The sequence below is a fragment of the Leptonotus elevatus genome, chromosome 16 (assembly GCF_054856555.1).
Source record: "Leptonotus elevatus isolate MCC_2025b chromosome 16, RoL_Lele_1.0, whole genome shotgun sequence".
Classification (NCBI taxonomy): Eukaryota; Metazoa; Chordata; class Actinopteri; order Syngnathiformes; family Syngnathidae; genus Leptonotus; species Leptonotus elevatus.
This window is the reverse complement of record NC_141254.1, coordinates 14,035,305-14,047,638: the sequence shown is the minus strand read 5'-3', so window position 1 is coordinate 14,047,638 and position 12,334 is coordinate 14,035,305. Positions and strand designations below refer to the sequence as shown.

General features: G+C 39.9%; 1 protein-coding gene across 1 annotated transcript; it reads left to right on the top strand.

Moving 5' to 3' along the window:
• The first annotated feature begins 1,248 nt into the window (after positions 1–1,248).
• On the top strand, positions 1,249–11,378 carry LOC147160895 (uncharacterized). Its single transcript, XM_086098871.1, has 4 exons — positions 1,249–1,565; positions 4,729–7,689; positions 9,776–9,850; positions 10,557–11,378. The coding sequence occupies exons 2-4, from the start codon at positions 4,793–4,795 to the stop codon at positions 10,774–10,776; spliced, it is 3,192 nt and encodes a 1,063-aa protein (XP_085954997.1). The 5' UTR covers positions 1,249–1,565; positions 4,729–4,792; the 3' UTR covers positions 10,777–11,378.
• Positions 11,379–12,334: the final 956 nt, after the last annotated feature.

Below are 12,334 nucleotides of genomic sequence, written 5' to 3'. Positions count from 1 at the left end.
TCAAGGACGCATGTGGTCACATGGGAGACTAATCTGCTTCTCCATTTGAACAATGAGGTTTCATGTTAATTGCTGTCTGTGAGGGGGCGTCTACTAGTGTGTGTGTATGTGTGTGTGTGTGTGTGTGTGTGTTGTGGGCGCCATCTGGATGTAGACTGAAGAACATTCCTAGCCTTCATTTTATTGCATTGTTTTCCCCAATGCATTCCTCCTAGTCCATTTCTCCTACAATGCTGACATCTACTGGTGTTAAGTATAGTACTGTATATTATTGGTATTATATATATATATATATATATATATATATATATATATATATATATATATATATATATATATATATATATATATATATATATAAGTGCTACACAAAATACCAACAACAAAAAGACAGAATCCCAGTTAGAATCACAATTATGTTGAAATGAAAGTTTCAGAATCCCACTGCCTGCCTTATCAGTACAGCTCTTTTGCCTTAAAGTTTTACTTTTCAGCTCAAATGGAATATTATCTATCCCTGTCTTTCAAAGACCAGTATGTCAATCATTATATTGTATAATGTATCACAAAGAACAAAAAAAAAACAAAAGCTGAACATATAGCCTTACTTCTCTCAGAAAAGAACAAGCTATTAGGATGATGAATTGTGATCCACATCAACAATTACAGACAGTAAACGTTTACAACACACAGTTGTACCCGGGAAATTATGCCTGGCTAAACATTTTCAGTGTTACATCATTACTGTATGTGTTCACCTTGGGGCTAAGGAACAATCTTCTTACGCGCGAAGGAAGCTTCATTGCTTCCCACATCGGTAGTAATAGAATATGAGGGCGCTCTAATGAAGACAACACTCACAGGCGTCATATAAAACCTTGTTCAGCGCAGTCTGTTGTAATCATTTCGGTGACAGGAGAAGTAACTGCTAGCAACGGCTAGCTGATTAGGGCGGGCGCAGAGATGTCGTGTACATCAGTTGAGGGACGAATATGAGGGACCCCCCCCCGGGTTACTGCCATTTATAATGGACTTTGTGGGTCTATGTTCTTGTTTATATTAGTTTCTTGTGAAAGCAATTTCCCTTCTTTTATGCCTGGTAATTTAGACACGGTCCCTACCTCACTTCCCTCCCCCTTCTCTCTCTTTCTCTCTCTCTCTCTCTCTCTCTCTCTCTCTCTCTCTCTCTCTCTCTCTCCCTCAGCTGTAGATCAGGATGCTGGGAGGTGAGAGGACTGTGATGGAAATAATAGCGAGGGAGTGAAAGAGAGAGAAGACACACAAGCCACTGGAGAGCAGCAGGGATCGAGATTAGGACGCAGGGCAAAGCGCAGTACCGACGTCAAGTCAGGGAAGATTATATTTGGAAATGACTTGGTCTGGTCAATGTGAGGTCAATCAGAATTGGAATGTTTGAAAACAGGGTTCACGTTGTAGAAGTGGACTATAAACTGCTTTGAGTTGGATTTTTTTTTCAAGCTTTTAGCTCCGCCACACCTCGGGGACTCCGGAGGACACCGAAGAGAAAGTGCAAACTTAGTTCTTCGTATATGGACATCAATCAGGTATGATATTAAAGCCGAATTTGCGAGCTTTATAAAATGATTCTGATTCAGCTCGCTAACTTTGTTTTTTGTTTTTTTTTAGTTATTCAATCACAACAACACATGCATGTCACCTCACTGAGTTCAAGTAACGGCCACCCAAATTAATAGTCCCTACAGGGATAACTGACTACGTGTTGTTTCTGCAGTTTTGACATGTCTGGATGGCAGTCAGCGATGAGGATGAAGAGGAGGCTGAGGCTGAGAAGAGCCTTGTCAAAATGTATTTATGTTAAAGTTATAACAACTCATGCAAGCCAACATTCTGTTTACATGTTATATTTCACAGACAAATCCACGCTTGTATGCAAACAGTTGTGAAAGGTTGTCAACTTGAAGGCTACCGGTACTTGGGTTGTCTCGACGTTTTGGTAACTGCCATGTGTACATGTCAAGACTTATATATATCACTTTAACGCTTCAGTCCAAATATTCAGATTTTCTCAATTTAGCTCGTTAGGGTTTAGCATTTTTTTGACATATTTAAATGTTCATCCGTCGTCATTAGCTAGAAATGTTGCGTTCCAAGTGATACTCAAGTAAATATACTGATGCAGGAAATAATCGGTCAAAGATCATGTCAGAGGTTTGAATTGGCTCAAAGCTAAGGTAATGGGTTTAGTCTGTTTGTTTTATTGGGGCTTATGGACTTATTGAAAATCATTTGTGACCGCCAATCTACGGCTCGTAGAGCCCCTGGGTTCCCTGGACCACAGTTTGAGAACCCACTCTCGAGAGCCCATTAAAAGAAAAATATCTGACATGATGATCTAGCATGATGACACAAGAAGACACGCTCAGTTAGCACCATACTTATTATTTCGCATTAGATTATTTTAAATCTATTTATCTATTGTGCTGGTGAACTGGTGGAGAATTTATAGGATTAGAAGCCCTTTTAAACTGATTATTGCCTATTTGATACCCGCTCAATGGAAAGCTGCAACAATTTGCACCTTTTGCACTTGTCAGCAGCAAAACAATACCAACCCTGACCACCTGACTTATAATCAAGTGCATTTCTCTCTCTCTCTCTCTCTCTCTCTCTCTCTCTCTCTCTCTCTCTCTCTCTCTCTCTCTCTCTCTCTCTCTCTCTCTCTCTCTCTCTCTCTCTCTCTCTCTCTCTCTCTCTCTATATATATATTGTAACCCTGAATTATTATCCCTATGGGGTCCTGATTTCAGACATGATAAATAATGGAACAAGTTAATCTAATGAAACAATTACAGGGGGGAAAAACTGGTTTAATGCTATATTAGCATTTCAGACTAATGCACAGATCTCGATTTTGTGTCTGACACCAAACGGAATAATTTATTGGCAAAATCAACTACTGGCACTCACGTAGCCCTTATGGAGAACTCACTCGCCTTCATGGTTGGCTGCTTGCATGCAACATCCAGTTAATCTTGGAAAGGGGCCCACAGTGATGCCAACAGTACAAACTCAGTGAGAATTTAATAGGAAGTAACCTTTCACAGAGATTAGGCAGTTTTTGTATGTAGTCCATGACATCTATCTTTACACTGGGGAACACTCAGAAAGAGTTAGATTTGTAAACTAATTAAAACTAAAATCGGATGAAAATTAGTCAGTACTGCAGTATCTGCAAAGAGACAACGTGGGGTACTGTATCCTTTGTAAAAACAATCATGTTAAATTAACATTGCAGTACTGCCTTGTTTCCTTCTATGTGAATATTTGAACATTTTATAGAATAATTACATATCAGTCAATGCACAGTATTTTTTATATTTTTTTTAAAGAAAACTTTTATACTTCAAAAACTTGATGTGACCAAGAAAAACTGATCAGTTTTGGATTCTGCACCCAAAAATTAGTTGAAAAGTCAAACCTAGCTAAAAAAAAAATTGTGTTCCGCAGTGCAATTAATGTTCATAAGTTTGAAATGTTGAACGTTGGTTCCGTGTTAATTACTTGATCAACAAGTTTTTTTTTTTACTACCAGTGCGTGACCCGATATGCATAGGGGGACCAGATTTTCAAAATTAAAAACTGTGACATAACAATTTTGCTGAAAATCAAAAATGCAAAAAATTGTCACCAGGAACTACTTATACCAAATTGAATTACTAGTCAATCTAGTTACTGGTGATTGTTTAGCTGTTAAATGATATTGTAAACAAGCAATGGACTCACCATTATCCAACCTTTTTGTTCCCGGTCTCCGCAGCTATAGGAAGTGGCTGTGCCGTTTTCCACATTGTAACTTTGGAAATAAGCCCCAGAAAAGCTCAGCTTTGCGTTGGGTCTGACCGGCGGCCGCAGCATTAGGCTAGTAGGACTACATTTCCCATGATTCTTAGACCCGGAAGCAGGAAGTAGCTCTAGTTCTAGTATGCCGAAAACAAAACATGCCTGCTAGCGTTTACATGTGGATAAGAATGACAATGCAAACATAAATGCGAACATAATTAGGAAGGAATTTAATTGGTTCATTGTATGAATTGCTTTGAGAACTTTGTGATTGACATACACATGATCCAAACAATTGGTTAGCTGACTGGACAAAAAAAAAAGCCATGGCGGGACCTGCATAAAAGTGCGACATCTGGTCCCCTTAATTATGGGTCTATTACCTAGCAGTTGGGTGGCATGGATCAGTGGTAGAGTGGTCCCATCCGTGAGGCGGTTCAATCCTTACCCCTGGTTACCCTGTCGAAGTGTCCTTGAGCAAGACAATGGACCCCAATTTGCTTCCAGTGGACCTGGCAGTGCCTTGCATGGCAGCAGCTGACCAGTGGTGTGTGAATGGGTGAATGTGAGGCATTGTAAAGCGCTTTGGACATCATATGGTGTAGATAAAGTGCTATATAAAAAAAAGCGGTCCATTTTCCAGTAAAGGTATGCAGTATCTTAGCTATATTTTGTGAAGTTTTCCAACTGGCTGTAAGCACACTGGAGAGCTTTGTCTTTTGTTTTTCTCCACAAAAAAAGGCAATTTATTTCCAAAGTTCAAAGTCGATCAAATTCATTGTCAAATGTTCCACCCGAAAGTTTCACTGCCTTGGATGACTTTTGTTCATAATAGTTCTCTAGCGTTGTGCAATCCTTCACATTCATCTCTTCAGAACTGTAAGTGTCTTCCTCTTGTACTTCCAGATGTATTAGACGTTCCGGAAACGATCCTTTGAATTGTGAAACGTTGGAAGCAATCAGCCTGAGGATGGGGAGACGAGCGGCTGACCTGACCACTCCCGTACCAGTTTTGGGCATCCCAGCCCTGGTTGGAGCGCGTAACTGGAGGACGACTGGAGGCGACGCAACCGGAGGAGCGCAGCTGCAAACGTGGGGTCTTCAGAGTAGCAGCGTTGGCGTGCAAACATCCCCAGGGATAGCGAGAGCACCTTCCGAGCAGTGCGCACAGCTCATGTGTAAACTCCACACGCAATCAGATCACAGTGCCCGCATGACCAACAGCTACATTACCAAGGAGTACAAAGAGATACTGCTGCTAACAAACAGCGATAAGGGAAACGGGGCAAAAAGTGGCGACTTGAAGAGTAAAAAGGAAGTGACTTTTCAAGAGCTCGTAGGTGAGACCTTAGGGCATGTTGTGTGCAGTCAGGATCGTAGCTACGGCACTCCTAGAACAATCAAGGCAACCCCATGTTTCGGAAGGACTGTAACCAAAGTGGGCCCAAGAATAAAAGCTACTGTCCGCTATGCTAACGGTAGCGTGGTTGACTCAGAGGCAATGGGTGGCATTAGCATTGATAATGGTGAATCCACCCCAACTCACATAGGGTACCAAAAAAGACTGCACACACATTGCACCGAATCACGGAATACGTTGCTGTTTGGATCACAGAAAATATGCAACCAGTGTGGAGGCCGACAAACTGCGGGAGTCGAGATTTTAGGGAAGAAAGTTTGTGCTGCTCCTGCTTGCCAAACAGAGAAACGATTTCATTCAGCCCACGACTCGCTCGACTCCAGCAAACATCTTCAGTTGCCCCGTAATGAGACCGATATCCAACCAAGCTACCATCGACTGCCTGAGAATTCCCTTAACAGAGAAAAAGAGACAAGCCCTCAACAAGGATCACATCTTCAAGAAGCAGCAAGACGTGGAATAACACGACACCCTGCATGTCCAGTCCATTCAATTAAAGGACAGTTTCTCACGCACGGGCATGCCGCCGCCTCATCCGATTCTCAGACCATCTGCACTAAAGCAATCCCTACCACTAAACCCACCATTGAGACAAAAAATGGTCATAGTTTAGACACTTTCACAAACATGCCCCTTGACAATAAAATCCCCCAAACAGGAAGTCTCCCATCGACTCCTCTTATGGCCACAGCTACTAAATCAAACAAACCGCACACACGGACCCGTTCTAAATCCCACCATAAAGCCATGCAACAAGTGTGCGTGTCTGTGCATGCCACACAAGAAAACACTCCATCTCATTTATACACAACATCCAAAGGAAACACGTCTGGCACCATCCCTGAAACCGTCCAAACTTTCAAAAATACGATCACGTCCACAAAAAGTACACTAACGAACACGGTGTTTCTGCGCCACGGAACCATACCGCAGAATTCAACACAGCAAATAAAAGCAAAATATGCCTTGCAAGTATCCAAAACACAACCCACGCCATTAAATCCGACTCATACGTCAGTTGGTGTAGCGCAGACCCGGCAAGAAAAAACAAGCACATACAGCAGCGTAGTTGTAACGAGCCCTGTCAAACATTATGATAACTTAAAAGGAAATGCCAACACAAGTGACAAACATAATTCAAAATCTCTGGATGCAAAAAAACAGCCAGCATCCTCAGATTCTGAATTAACACATTGTGGAAAGACAGCATCTCTAAATGCATCGTGTGCAACCCTTGATTCTAAATTGGGGATGTCAGCTCCCATCTCCACAACTACTAATTATGCTTTGTACAGAAACGCAGCCCTGAGGAGCTCTTCAAATATTCACCCTTCATCTACTTTAAAAGAAAACCAAAAGAACGCTACCGTGTCGTACAATTCCTTGCTTAAAACAAGCTATGTGTCACAGGAACACAACAAATCAATTAATCATAATACATTCCCCAGTACTAACAAGCCTTGCCAAGCACAAACAACCGACATCACATGTGAACCCACTTATGAACCCGCTGTTCCAAATCAGAAAAACTTATCAAAAACAGCTTCGACTCCACTGCATGGGCTGTCAAAAGTCTCCAAAAGCGGTCACGTATCGAATCTGATACAAACAAGTCCAAACAGAACGAACAAATCAAGAAAGCTTGATAGTGAATTGTATACTGAAGCAAAGCTAATCAATGATTTACTATGGAATCAGTCCAAGCAACATTCAGCTCTATCACAGGATGCAACCCCTCAAAATAGCCTTTTCGCAATTAAGTCAAACAGTTCTTGTCTGCGGGATTGCATGAACGCAAAACAACAAACGGGTGAACATCATCAAGCAAGCACAGTAACAGAACACGAGGGACAACGCGCCGCATGCCCGAAAGGAATAACAGCCCAGCAGATGGATTCAAATACAGAAGAGTTTGCCGTGGGCACATCACCCGTGCACGCAAACAGTAAGACTGAATCAAATGCAGATAAACAGACCCATCCAAACGAGCCAACAACCTCTGTCACAGCAAAAGGAAAATATGAGCCCGTTGTCTCAACGCCGGCAAACAGAAATGTACGTTATCGTCTCAAGTCAAACAAATCACCCGTTCAACAATCTTCGTCTTTAATTGCACCAGCGCTGTGCTTCCGCGAGGGAGAACTTTGTACGCATTGCAATTCCGCATCCCTCCAACGCCTCAGGTCCAGCGAGGCTGAGGCTGAGGCAATCGTCAGCCGGGATTCCAAACTCGCCCCCAAGCAGCGAACGGCGGACCTCATCCTGTCCCATTCCCACCCGACTGAAGCGCCGCTGCTTCTGCCATCTTCCCCCCAGTGCTGTAAATCGGCAATCGTACAACACAGGCTTGAAAGTGTGGAGGCCAGTCTGGCAGCCAACAAGGACAGAATCGCTACTCTGCTGAACATCATCCATGACCTGGAGGCGAGCCACACTCCTGCCGCTGGGTAAGAGTACGTGTGTGTGCATCATGCTGGCATGGTTTATTTCTGACAAATAATTCATGAGATTTTAACACAATATTAATGTTTATGCAGATTCAAATCTGCCAGGTACCCTCTGAGTCTAACAAATATTTTTTAGAATGTCCAACAGGGCTGTTCTTGTCAAGTGAGTCATCATTTGCAATGGCCTGAATTCTTAAGAGGCTCTTCTTTATTCAGCTGCCCGACAACATATTCCTCCAGTTGAGGAAATGTTCGTGAGCTGTGTATGTGATTGCCAAATTCGACCGAAATGATAAACATCATCAACATGGATAAGAATACACTACACTACAAAGTGAAACCAATTTCCGAGTTAGATTTGTTTGCTGATTAACACTAAAATTAGAACGCTGATTACAAAATTGGATTCAGTTTTTTCTTTCTCCACAGCTTAACCTCCAAGATAAGCAAAATTGTGTTGATTAGCTGTAGAAAGACTGTAGTAAGAAGGTCTGATTACAATTGGACTCGTCTACAGCTCTGCGGCAACTTGTTTGTTCAGTCACAATTGAGACAGGCGAGAGGTGTGTCAGTGCAATCATTAATCGAACGCTAGCATAGTTTAGCATAGCTAGCATGGAACAGAAAGTTCTGTATTGTTCTATGCTGTTTTTTTTCCCAAAGGTTGTAACTGTTCCATCTTAGTGATTTATTTACATGCATACACATTTCTTTCTTTTTTCTTCTTTTTTCTTCTTTTTTTAATTTAAAGAAAATGGTGCTCCTATAGCTTGGAGAGTGAAAGAGGCACAACTTCATCTTCTCATCTCATTATTTAGGCTACCACATCTCCACAATGTGATAGAAAATGGAGAAAAACTGAGATTAGCTTGTATTAAATTACTTTAATAGTAGAAAGTAACTGGAAAATGGACTCAATGTCTTTGTTGATATGCATAATAAAATGCACAAATCTATGTCAGGGTTCACCAGTTCCAGTCCTCGAGGTCCAGAGTCTTGCAGGTTTTAGATGTTTTCACCTACCAACACATCTGATGCTGAAGATCAGGATCGTTATCAGGCATGCTGATGAGCTGATTATATGAATCAGGTGTGCTAGTGGGCGGAAACATCTCAAACCTGCAGGACTCCGGACCTCGAGGACTGGAATTGGTGAACCCTGCTTTATGTATTACAAAAATAAGAAACAATACTTGACAAGAAAATGGGATTAACCAGCTAGTCATTTTCTATATCACTTGTTATCTTTGGGACGCATGTAAACTGGAGCTTATCCTTGCTAACACAGTAAATTGCAATCACATAGACAAACAATCACCGACACTTATATTTACGTATATTGGAAATTTAGACTGTTCAATAAATCTAACATATGTTTATTGGAATGTGAGATGAAGTCAGAGTTCCCACGCAATCACGGAGAGGACATGGAAACGCAGCACTGTAAACCCAGAGCTAAGATTTGACCTCTGAACCTCAAAACTGTGCAACAGCTGTGCTAACCGCTATTTCATTGTTTCACTGTGCTGACAGGGAATTAATTGTTTAATATCAGGGTTTTGGATGTGATTGTGGAAAGACCCATCATGATTGCAAATTTGCAAGCTGTTTTAAATGTATAGAATTGCATGCAAAATGTTATGAACTGTTTGATATGTTTGTTTGTTTTAATGAATGTTATGAAAACAGTACCCTAGAAATCCTGTCAAAACCACGTTTTAATGTACGAAGATAACACACACAAAAAAATATCCTGTGTTTGGATGTAAGTATAATACAGCATAAAGCAATTTCAGGAACATTTTCATACGGTCTCTTTCAAAATTCATTTGGGCATGTTTCTTTATTATTTAAATAGGACATAACAAAGCTTAAAATGTGCTTCCAGCAATGTGTCTCTGTCAATCATTTTCGTCCAACATGGAGTAGTAATATGTTGTGACTGTCTGAGGTCGTTTTAGATGAGAGTCGGTTTTACGCCAAGCATAATGAGTGTTTGACCATTCCTTGTTTGCCATCAGCACTTCTTACCAGACAAAATCGTCCCAAAATCTTCTCTGCGTTTGCTTTCTTGTTTCTTTTACAGTTATCAATGCTGCAAAACAGGACAGGACCTCAAAAACAGTTGGACCTGCCAAAAGACTGCTTGTATTGTCTACAGGTTGGTGATGTTTAGAAGTTTTAAGTGACTGGTTGCTCTTAAATGCAACAAATGAGTTACAAAACCATGCTAATAGGGTACTTTTGAAAATATCACATATGACCAATATAAAATATAAATATACCAATATAAAAGTATGTTAGATAAAATAAAATACAATTAAATTAAATTAAATTAAATTAAATTAAATTAAATTAAATTAAATTAAATTAAATTAAATTAAATTAAATTAAATTTCACCCTCACATGGAACATTGCATCAGGTGGAGGCAATATAATAATCAATTGTAACCCCTTGAGCCAGCTATTCTTTTTTTTGAAAAGGAAGTTAAGAAAGGCTCGGATGTCTAAAAATCTTCTGATCTCTTAAAAAAAAATGCTGTGTGCTTTACAAAGCAAAGTCTGAGACACCTTTATGATGACGATGATGATGAAGATGAAAAGGCCAGCTATTTCTCTTGATCTGTTCTATCTTCAAAATGAAGATGTTAGACTGTATCTTGCCCCCAAACGGGGAGTTTGCAATAAAAAAAAATTGTCACGTGTTAAAAATATTCTCATATTATGTAATGCTACGTCGTAATGAAAAAAAAAAGTGTTGCAAATGCAAAATGGTGAGCTTTATTGTTTTCGTTGTTTTTGTTCTTACTGAATTGTCTAATGTTTTTATTTAATATGTATCCTTTCAACATGTTTTTCTCTTCAGCGTGGAGTATGACTTCAGACAGCAAGAAAGGCGCTTCTTGGAGGTTCTTAATCTACACTCAACTAAGAGAAATAATGCTAACCATTATTCCCAATCTTTTGCACTGAACTTCAGTCTGCTCAGAAAAGTCGTGAAGAATGTGAAGAAGTCAACGAAGAAAAGCAAAAAGCTCTACAAAGTTTTGATAAAGTGGCTGCCCAGGAAAATGCAGCAGGTTTAGAACTCTAAACTCAAACACTGGTAATGGGCAGACGGCTTGCAGAACTTTCAAGTTATTCACGACTAACTGAAGAGTGAAATAATGTTTTACCCGTTTTGTCTCTGTTATGTCTAAGATGGAGTTTGTACACCCCAAAAATAGTTGGGTCAAAAAAGTAACCCAATTATGGACCAAAAATTGATTGATCTACTTTATGGGTCAATTTGACCCAACTTTTTGGGTTGTTTTGTACAAAATGACCCAATTGTTTTTGACCTAAGTAAAGAATCTAACCAATATTTATAAAATATTTTACACTAAAAGACCCATTTCTTGACTAAAAGTCGGGTCAAATTGACCCAAGTAGAGGATCGGTCCATTTTTGACCCATAGTTGGGTTATTTTTGACCCAACTGTTTTTAGAGTGTGCCTGAATTTGCTTCAGAACTTTATGACTTTAATTTGGATATATTGAATAAGTTTTCTTTAAAGCACAAACTAATGCTGTATGTAATAGTTTCATAAAGTACAACAAGAAATAAGACAAGACGCAAATGTGAAAATGTGATGCATACAATATAAGCTTTTAATAAGCTCTTTTTAATAAAGGCTTTGAACCTAAACATCTACTTTTTTGTAAATTTGGTAGTATATGGTGTTGAGATCTTGCTAAAACTCCTCGGAGTCTTATTCTTTACAGGATAATGAAAGTATAAGTTAAGATGAAACTTACATTGAAGATGAGAGTAGCAAAGCAGTAACTACTGACAACATAAAAAAGCCTCAGCATTTAGATTTTTTTTCTTTTCTTTTCTTTTCCTAGCAGCTCCAAAAAAAAAAGAGAATCCTTTTGTGGCCCAAATATACATTGCAGTTATGTGTAGACATAAGACATATTACAGGTGGTTGCAGAAGTATTTAAGTGACAGTTGTGAAGTGTGAGTGGTTAAATTTCAAATTTGCAGTTCACATCATATGTGAAAAGTAAAATGATGAAGGTAAGGGAACTTCCAAATATGACAACAGCAATAAAAAAGAATAGTCATTGTTTAAAATCTCTTTGCTTTTGCTGAGGCTTATTAACTTTTGGGGGGGGGGCACACCCAGTAAATAATAATAATTTAAAAAACTGTAAAAGGTCTATTTATGGGAACGCTGCTGCTGGTTTTGATACGTAGACGCGACTAATGAGTCATTTTTGACGTAGAGACTCACTGGCAGTGTTCCCTGGGGACGACGAAGGGTTGAGGAAGGCAAAGAAGGGCATTTGGGGTTTACTGTCACTCCTCCTCCCAGGGTCAAGTGTCCTCTAGGGGGGGGGGGGCTTTGGAGGAGCAGTAATCCACTGGAGATGTGAGAGATCAGCTTCTGTGGGATGAAAATGTGATATGACAGGCCGCAAAAGAAGAGGCACGATGGTGGAATTTTCAGACAGAGAAAGTGCTTGCCTTGAGCATTTTCGCTAGACTATAGACTTGCTTAATTTTGTTGTAATGTGTTGTATGAATAATGCAATCACAGATTTATTCATGAATATCTTTATTATTGGGGGTTTCGTGTATCGTTGTCTCAGTCTCTT